This window comes from Colias eurytheme, chromosome 7, assembly GCF_061535395.1.
Source record: "Colias eurytheme isolate Ceu_HAF_F1 chromosome 7, ilColEury1 Martin Lab GWU primary, whole genome shotgun sequence".
In the NCBI taxonomy this organism is placed as follows: Eukaryota; Metazoa; Arthropoda; class Insecta; order Lepidoptera; family Pieridae; genus Colias; species Colias eurytheme.
The window spans coordinates 10,637,571-10,647,791 of NC_142986.1; the positions used below are offsets into that span (position 1 = coordinate 10,637,571).

The 10,221-nt window shown below is 29.4% G+C and overlaps 1 protein-coding gene across 1 annotated transcript; it reads right to left on the minus strand.

Annotated features, from left to right (window-relative positions):
• Nucleotides 1-339: 339 nt before the first annotated feature.
• On the minus strand, nucleotides 340-8,316 carry LOC149907315 (uncharacterized). Its single transcript, XM_090103666.1, has 4 exons — nucleotides 8,230-8,316; nucleotides 5,428-5,605; nucleotides 1,143-1,232; nucleotides 340-790 (listed from the first exon to the last, which is right to left on the minus strand). Exons 1-4 carry the CDS (start codon nucleotides 8,239-8,241, stop codon nucleotides 654-656), a joined length of 417 nt encoding a protein of 138 aa, XP_089959792.1. The 5' UTR covers nucleotides 8,242-8,316; the 3' UTR covers nucleotides 340-653.
• Nucleotides 8,317-10,221: the final 1,905 nt, after the last annotated feature.

Sequence of the window (10,221 nt, forward strand, 5' to 3'; positions counted from 1 at the left end):
AAAAAAATTATGAAACTAACATGAATATATAGTTGAGAAGCTAAAAAGTCAGACTCGGTAAGTATAGATAATGCCTTAAAAAGACTCCACTAATTTCTACTACAACAATCGTAATGAAATAGGCTTATTAAAATTTATTTTTCTACGCCTTTCATTATGGCTCTGAATTTAGCTCTACTATTTGGATTAAAATTTTATTTTTCAATGTTTTATTCAGTTCTATTAAATCAATTTTGAAACTTAAATGCAATCTTAAACTCAGTAAGGTCCAGAAAAAAGATTAGTCAATAATTTAGTGGGTAAAAATATATGAAAATAAATGAAAATAAAATACCGAAATATGTATAGATAGCATATTTATTACATATTTACAAAGTTATACATAAAATCATTGTACAAAATATCACAAAAGGGGAGTTGTGAAGATGTTGAAATGTCATGGAAAGCTCTCCCATAGAGTATTTGAAATGAACACAAGTTATAGACTTTAAACACTAGATGGCGCTGGTAATACTCTACGTTTTAACAGTATTAAAATAAGAATTTAAAATAGCCTTATTTATGAAGAATTTAACATTAAGTAACAAATCATAAACAGTAGAATATTCGAAAGTATATATCAGCGCCATCTAGTTTCACAGCACGGTTATGGCTCAGTGGTAACCGTAGCCGATACCGTGACCGTAACCGCCGTAACCAAGACCGGAGTAGCCGGAATAACCGGAGTAACCGACCGGGGAACCGTAGTAACCGCCGTGGCTGCCGTAACCGCCATATCCTCCATAACCACCTGGAATTAGACACAAACGATTAATATAAATGTATAAAAAATAATGATCGTGTTATTGTTGCAAGTGAAGGTAAAACATTACGAACTTCATGGTTTAATCCTCAAAGGTAAAAAAACAAATTCGGTTTGAAAATATAAGTTGTTCTAATTTGTAAGAAAATACATTTATTCATGTGGATACGAATGCATATAATCCATCACTTACTTTGGTTGAAAATCGATGAATAAAACAGGTTTAATTAACAACATAGCTACCAAATTATGCCTTAGAACAAAACACGCTCACAAACATTATGAATGACTTAGTATAGGTAGGTTAGGTAGTAGTATAGGTATATAAAATTATAATTACCAAGGCCGGAGTATCCACCATAACCGCCATAACCGCCAAGACCGCCGTAACCGTGAGAGGTGGTGTACCCAACCTTGCTTACGACTGGGACTGGAATAACAATTAAAAAATACAATTGTGTTAAAATGTTTATTGTTATCATAGATCTGTAGTTAAGGATGTACGAATTTTTGGTGAAAATTACGGTTAAACAACTACTCTTTGACTGACCGGTTGGCTTGGTTGGTAGTGGCCCTGCCTTCCAAGCCAGAGGTCGTGGGTTCGATTCCCACCTGGGGCAAATATTTGTGTGATGAACATAGATGTTTGCTCTGTGTCTGGGTGTTAATTATCAATATAAGTATTTATTTAAAATTTATATATGTATGTTTATCAGCCATCTGGTTTCCATAACACAAGCGAAAGCTTAGTATGGGATCAGTTTGTGCCGTGTATGAAAATTTTCCTGAAATATTTATTATTTATTATTTACTCTTGAAATAAAATAGGTACGTCACATTACACTGAGCGAAACGAAGGAATAAACATAGACATTATTGTACTTAAAGTTAATTAATCGTAATTCTGATTATCGAATTACTTTCGTTAATTATCGCTATTAAGGCGCTCATCGGAATATGTCTCTATTTCGACGAATTATAGATTGAAATTTAGCCATAAACGACATTCTAAAAGAAAAATGTCACCTCGTATTCTATTCCTAACTCGATCAACTCAAGTAACTTTATCCGAACCGAAAAGAATTAGAATAATTTATTCCAAAAATGTCGAACAAGGAAAGTAACCGATAAAGTCCATAAAAGATTCAAGTCAATTTAGAGTATTTTAAATCGATTTTCATTATAATTTGGTCGAAAAAGACGTTAAATTTTTTACAAAGATTCAATCTCAAACCGGAATTAGGAATGTTTTATTCAAATACTTAGGTACTAGCACTTCTCAGCCCTTTACTTTTAAACTTTTTTAATCAATGCTTGAACTAATCACTATTTTGTTTCTTTTCTCCTTATATAAAATAGCACGAGAGTGAAGGAGACGAAACACCGTTTAAATTAATGACATCCATTTTTGTAATGGCTGCCTTAATTGGTAATCATTTATTAAGCTTCCTCTTGTTTGAAGGTTTGATCACTATGTATAAGTAATTAATTAAAAAAGCAGGAAGAGATGCTTCTTAATTATGATCGTCCTCGCCAAAATGAACTCATAGATTGTATATAGAAGATTATATAAATATGTCTCAATTGTAATAAAAACTATTGGTCATTGGTCAGTGACCACGCTTCACGCATCAGCGGTACATTGTCAATGCTAAGGTCAAATCAAATCTACAAAAAATCAATTTAGTTGCATGATTGCAATAAGTACGTACCTACTTCCGAGATATTTTTTAAATTGTTTTGTATAAGGGCATTATTTTTATGTCTGCATTAAAAACTCATAAAAGTATCAAATGCAGGGAGTGAATTTTGATAATATTTTACGGACTATAGCATAAATAACTAAGATTTTGACATTTTGAACAGTGAATTCACGGATTACATTTAAACATCCAATCCCTTTATTAAAATTGCAAGCTTAATTTTGATATTATCTCGTAAAAACATGAAAATTTCAATTTCATACTTGTTAAGTATGTAGATGTTTGGAAAATTAAAAAAATTCCAAATAAAACTTCTACCTGCTGTAAACTTTCGATATGAAACTGTTGAATTTTTCATTACTGTTGCTTTAGGATTCTTGTTGTTACAAACTGAATATTTTTCTTGTGGTATTCAAATTATAAGAGATACACAAATACAATACTTAAATAATAAAAAGGTGGGAATTTTTTGCTATCTTTTTAAGTTCAACAGTCTTAAATATAGAAAGAGGTCTTATTATGAACTATTTTCTATAATTTACTTACCTATAATAATAAATATCTGTTCTTTTTAATAGCAGTAACAGTAAGAGGAATTAATTTTCGTCTTAATTCCGTACCGAAAAATACTTCACGCTTTGTTGAATAAGTACAAAATGTTTTCTTAGAAATTTAAAAATTACAGATACAAAAAATTCAATAAATGTCCTTCAAATCCCTTAACGAAAATATAAGAAATATAATAATTACTTTTTGTAGCGATTTTTTTTTATTGATTTCTAACTAGCGATCCGTCCCGTCTTTGTCCGTGGTATTATAATATTATAAAGCCTATAGAACTCTCAACTCAGTAATCACTAATCACGTACATATCTAATGACGAAAGATTTTTTTAAAATGGTCCATTACTTCCTGAGATTATCGCGTTCAAACAAACAAACCCTTCAGGCCTTTAGCTTATTATTAGTAGGTATAGATGTAATATTTAATATTGTTGTATTGATAATTAATTCAACTTATAAACACCGTCATCTACGGCTGATTAACATAAAAAGCAATGTCCCTTGACAATTGGCGTGAGCAATTATTCTTGCCCTCACGTAAATTACAGCTATAAGAAATAACACCGGGATATTAATATAATCACTATGTGTATGTGTGTCAAGGGTGAGTTTCCCACGTTAGTATTGACGGTTGAATTTAAACTGTTGTTTGTCGTATGCGTATTATAAAATGTGTACTTCTTGCATTTATTGTCTGACAAATGAGTCAAATTGTTTTGCAAAGGTCTCAGGGATTGTCTGATAAAGACTCAACAATATTTTCCCGTGAAATTCTCAGCTTATACCAATTTTGAACTATAGTATAATAATTATGTTAAGAATGCTTTAAGTCATCTACTTGTATCAATGAGTCCGTTAAAACCATATATTATAGTTCTGAAAATTATTTGCTGTAAAAAATTATTGGTTATAAGAAAATATATAGGTTCCAAAACTAAGTCTCCATTTAATACGTAAAGATCGCAAGCGCAGATCTCACAAATAACACTAATTCTAACCGATCGGAGCAAGACATTTTATTGCAAAATGCTCCTCTTTGTTTCCAATTTATACGACAGTTTGAGCTTAATCGGTTCCTAGCTTTGGATTTAAGGGTAACTATGTATTGGCGACTAATCTTCTTAGTTATTGGAAGGCTATTTAATTATTTATACACCAATGATTATATAAATTTAAATAGACCTCATCAAATGAATAATAAAAACCTAACGATAAGATAATGTCTACAACAACAATCAACATCCAATTTATTTACGTCGTTCTCCTTATACTTAATTCCCATCATATTTAACTCAGCTATAGGCTCAGAAATTTATCTTTAAAACACATACTTGTAGCACATACACTAGTCTTTAATATAACAACATGATCGATGATCTTTAATAGTCCTATTAGTTGTGATTAAACCTAAATGCGCCCATTAATAGTAATAACCACTAATTTCATCAATTACGTTCTAGATTCTAAATATTTTGTAACTTTAGATGCTATGTTAGACTAATATTAAACAATTTTCTGTGCTCTTGATAAATATCAATGTCAAGATACGTAAATACGTATTTTATACGTACATTAAAAAAAGGCCGTGAAAAGGAATTTAAATACATGTGGCAAAACGACTTTTAAATTTGCAATTTTCACATAGTCGTTCGCGTATAAACAGCCTGTTTGCTAAAACGTTATTGCTTTTAATTGGCAATGAATAAAATTAGTAGTTCGTTAGTGTTCGCAAATCGAGGAGTTGAATCGATTCTAAAGGATTGTTATTTTAAATGAGATCTACGAGATTTAGCGATAGGACTTTTGGGTGCTTTTGTATTGGATTAAGTATCTATATTTAAATATAAGGAACCCTATTGTTTGTAGACATTTCGTACATTTTCTTATTCATGCTTTGAATTAAACAGGTATACTTTAAAATTATGAACACTACTTAACCGGTCTCTAGTCGATACTAAAAAACTTAGCATATGCAATTTTTTTACTATGACCACAGACTAATAATAATATACTACGTATCTATGACATAATCAAGTCAACCACAACAACATTTTTAATGCTTAAACTTTTATGTTGTTTATTATAATTTTTACCGTTAATCAATAGAGTTACGAATTGATTCCCTATACCTAATATTTATTGAACGATTATCTTAACATACAAAACGGATTACTTATAACTTCTTATAGAACAGTCCTTATATTAACAGAACGTTTCTAGTTTAAGAGTACATAATGTGTAATTATTCTCAAAAGTGTATTAGTTACAAGTGAAAAATTGTTATTAAGTATTTGTGATTACACGTACTTTGGCAAAATAAAGGTTTATATTTTTTCTTACAGCACAGTAAGTTTCTTACCGGAGTATCCACTGTAACCGCCGTAGCCTCCGTAACCGAGACCGCTGTAACCGCCGTAACCGCCATAACCTCCGTAACCACCGTAACCGCCGTAACCGAGACCGCTGATTCCGCGCTTCTCAGTCTTTTTGGCGGCATCTTCAGCAGCGACTGCTGCGATGGCAAGAGCGGCTACAATCTGTATTGGAAAATATTTATTAAAACAGGAAAGATGGGATTTCGGTTCTGACTCTATGACGAAATGTTTGAAATTTTAAAATACGATGTAAATGTATTCATGTACTTTTTATAAGATTACCTTAATGTAGTAAAAGTTGATTTTGTTAATACTTAAAAATGTACTTATTATGATCTTATGAATTATGGTGTAACTAATATTTTTATTGAAATAAATAATTTTAATTTGAACGCGGAGTTTTTTTCTACATTTTTTCTTTCCGCTAAACTTTTAAGCAGTGTTTTTGAATAAATTTAGATCAATTAATTTAGAAATATATATTCTGATGTTGAATAATGTATCTATTTAATTACCGATTTTTCCCCAAACATAGAGCCAAACCGGTACTACTAACAAGTCATTCGTCTTCAAGCTCAGTTGAGTGAACTAATTATATATTAGTTTTTTGAAATGGATATATTATGGTCATTTAGTTATCTGTTACTCACATTGTGATAAATGTTTTGATTTAATTTAATGGTATTTTTGTTTATGATTATTTATTTAATGTTTTATGGTTAATCCAGTTATGCAATAAAATATGTTGAATTAGTTTTCATTATTTCTTTGACATTTGTGTTTATCTGTCTATATGTCTGGATCGTATCAATATTTTACCAACAATACAAAAAATAGACGAAAGAGGTATCATTTTTTTTTTATTTCAATACCATTGAAATCGATTGTCCGGAAAATTGTACGTCTTGCACAAAGTAAGCCTTGAGTTTTCCTATCGCAGGATATCCTTTGAGTAAATACAGTGTTTTAGTATTTCCCAAGCAGCCATTAACCATTTTAGGGCACCTATTCAAACTAACATTTGTTACACGACTTTACATGCCACTTTATTCATTGAGTGGAATATTTCTTAACGTTTCCTTTTGAGTTGTTTTTAGGGTTCCGTAGCCAAAATGGCAAAAACGGAACCCTTATAGTTTCGTCATGTCCGTCTGTCCGTCTGTCCGTCTGTCCGTCTGTCACAGCCGATTTACTCGGAAACTATAAGTACTACAGTGATGAAATTTGATGGGAATATGTGTTGTATGAACCGCTACAAAAATATGACACTAAATAGTAAAAAAAAGAATTGGGGGTGGGGCCCCCCATACATGTAACTGAGGGATGAAATTTTTTTTTTCGATGTACATACCCGTGTGGGGTATCAATGGAAAGGTCTTTTAAAATGATATAAAGTTTTCTAAAAAACATTTTTCTTAAAGTGAACGGTTTTTGAGATATCAGCTCTCAAAGTCGTAAAAAGTATGTCCCCCCCCCTCTATTTTTATAACTACGGGGTATAAAATTCTAAAAAAAATAGAGGTGATGCATGCTAATTAACTCTTTCAACGATTTTTGGTTTGATCAAAGTATCTCTTATAGTTTTTGAGATAGGTTGATTTAACTGTAATTTATTATATTTGCTGCTACGGAACCCTTTGTGCGCGAGCCCGACTCGCACTTGGCCGGTTTTATTTGTTTCTATTATTTCCCGAATTAGACGCTTTAGAAAACTTTAAGACTGCATTTTTGTAACTAAGTAAGAATCTCATTTTCGTAAAGTTTAATTTTTTATTATACCTGTCTACTTTTAAATTAATTGAGAACATGACGTTTTGATTAAATTATGCTGGATAAACAACCTTAAATTTTGGCCTAATTGAAAAACAACATTAATATTATTCAAAAAAAGCAATAAACGATTTATATCCGTTTACATGTTGTTTATATTTTTAATTTTTAGAGTACTAAAGTCTTTTTAAATATTCTCCTAATTTTATGAACAATTCATTTCGGAGTTAATTATAATGTAATATTTTGCCTAATAAAGACAGTTAAAAAATGTTTACAAAATAATCAGCCACGCATAACTTCCTACTATAAAATAAAGAATTAAACTGTACTTTTATTGAATGAGATTTTAAAATGTTAAAGCAAATACTTTACAAGAGTTTATTAAATTATTAATTTTAATGTTAATGTCACAAGTAAATGGTTTTTTTTTTTAATTTTACAATTATATTATAAAAAATCTAGTTATTATAGATTTTTTCTGAAAAAATCATTAAATCGATACTGATTAATTACCATAGAAGTATTCCTGTAATTATAGCAATTAATACAAATATATAATAGTTAGATACGCTAGATAATGAACTTACAATAGCAATTGTTACAGTTGCTACATCTTATTGTTTGAAAGTATTCGTGTTATTTACAATACCGCCTTCACTTCGCTTCGCTTCATTTGTAAAAGTACTAATCAATATTAATAAGTTGGACTTTGACAAATTTTGACGGATTGCAAACGTTTTATTTTTTCACCAAACACAATTTTTTATGTAATTTTAAGGATCAATTATTTTTAGGTTAAAATGGAAAAATATTTATGTTTATTATTTTGTAGGATTTAAAAATTTAAAGTTAAAATTAAGTTGTAATAGTCCGAAATATAAAATGAATATAATTTAGAAAAAATAAACTTATGATTATTATATAATTATGATTGATAAATTATTATCGATCTATCAACTCTATCAAAACTAGTAAATCCATATCCAAGGTGGTAAATAAACAAAAATCCTTACCAGGAATTTCATGTTGTCTGTATTTTCACTGTCAAGTGACTGATGCTTAAGCAAGTTATGTAGCGCTTATATACTACGGTATGGGCATTCCTTCAAGGTCCAACTTATTGTTATTATTTCAGTTTGTGGGAACTTCGGAGTTTATTACACTTAAAGGTTTTAAGGTCCAGAATAGTTGGGGTTAATGGTGTTATAAAAGTATGTATTTGTAAAATGTAGGAACCTAGCTGTGGGATGTTTGAATATTTTTTGGTGGTAAATTTATATGTTGTTTATAGAATTTTCAAAAAAATGGATAGTGTTTTTTATGATACATATTCTTAATTTTTTATATATTTTTAATTAGAAAATGTTATTAATCACACATAAATAAACTTTTATTCGTTTAAGTCAGGATTTTTATTGCGTAATTTGCGTTTTTTTGTGAAGCAAAATATAATATGCCTACATAGAACATCATTGTGGAATTGTCCAATTTTTTAATTATTAATAAATTAAAACCTATAATTATTGTTTTTCATTTTCATTCACTCATGTTGTGCAATATTTATTTACTTGAATATTGCAATAAAAGTAGACCTTATTATTTTATTATCTAATTATTATAATTAATAAATACTTTGACTTAAATATTATATTATAGCTGTGATTTATTATCGTATAGATATAATATAATATTTATAAATATAACAATAAGTATAAGTTTTATTCTAATTTATTATAAAATGAATACTTTGGGTTACAACGGTATAAATTAATCGAACAAACTTGATAGACATTATTTTAAAATATAAATAACAGTAAATTATTTTAACACCATGATGTAGGCAGACTCGTATATATAATAGGTAAATAGTACATTGACCCCTTTTGAGGTATGGGGCTGATGCATTTCATATAATTCACAAATCGATTATAGAAGAATAAAGAAAAAGAATAAAGGGACAAAAGGTATCTTACACTACTTTCTTCAAATAAATAATCTCTGTTTTATGTTAAGTTTGTTTCGTAATATTTGGGAAACGAACCCAGTAATTTCTTTTTCTGCATCTTTCTCCGGGTATAATTAAGCCTATGAGAGGATGTGATGATGTTTTTGAATATTAATTTTTTGTCTATGCCATATTATTTCAAAGATTGGCTTTTTTGTGAAAGAGTTACAATCATCCGTATTTATTGAAATGAAATGAAATGAAATGTATTTCATACAAACATACATTTATCTGTCCTTAGAACCATGCTCACAATCTTTAACGTTTACGTTTACGTTATTATTATTTTAATAGATTAGGACACGAATATAAAGAGAATAGAGGTCACAAAAAATAAAAATGCGTTCCTTCAGGAAATAAAATATTTTTACTTAGGTATTATAACCATAATAGGCGTGTTTAAAATATATTTAGTAACTATATTATCAGACTTAATTTTAAATTTATCTCCATTAACGGTTGGTTGCCTCTTGCTGTATGAAATTTTGAAATTAAGGCATGCTACAACGATATGAATGTTCTGACCTGCTCCTTGCAACAATGGTTAAGTGTTGTAATAAAAATAAAAGTATGAATAATTACGTATTTAATTGCAGAGAAAATAAATTAAAATAAACATTAACTATATCATTCATGTAGGTTTATAAATCAGACCGGTTGTCTATTTACTGGACTGGCTAAATAAATTTAATTTAGCCAGTCGCGCTAACCACACGCGGCTTCGCCCGCTTTGTCTCAAACCTAATAAATTAAACACTAAAACCTTCCTATTGAATCACTCTATGTATTTAAAAAATCCGCATCAAGATCCGTTCCGTAGTTTTAAAGATTTAAGCATACAAAGGGACATAGGGACAGAAAAAGCGACTTTGTTTTATACTATGTAGTGATAAGAAAATTTTCTTCTTCTTCACTTTCTGAAATGGTAATTCCCAGTTAGAAGAAATTTTTAATAATACCTACTGTTTTATTTAAATTTTACAAGTACAAGTATTTATTA

What these genes read in the sequence shown, in the direction of transcription:
- LOC149907315 (XM_090103666.1), bottom strand. An exon ending in CGGTTACAGTGGATACTCCG is followed by an intron (nt 1,233 to 5,427) that starts GTAAGAAACTTA and finishes TTGTTATTCCAG; the next exon opens with TCCCAGTCGTAAGCAAGGTT. An exon ending in TGGTGGATACTCCGGCCTTG is followed by an intron (nt 791 to 1,142) that starts GTAATTATAATT and finishes GTCTAATTCCAG; the next exon opens with GTGGTTATGGAGGATATGGC.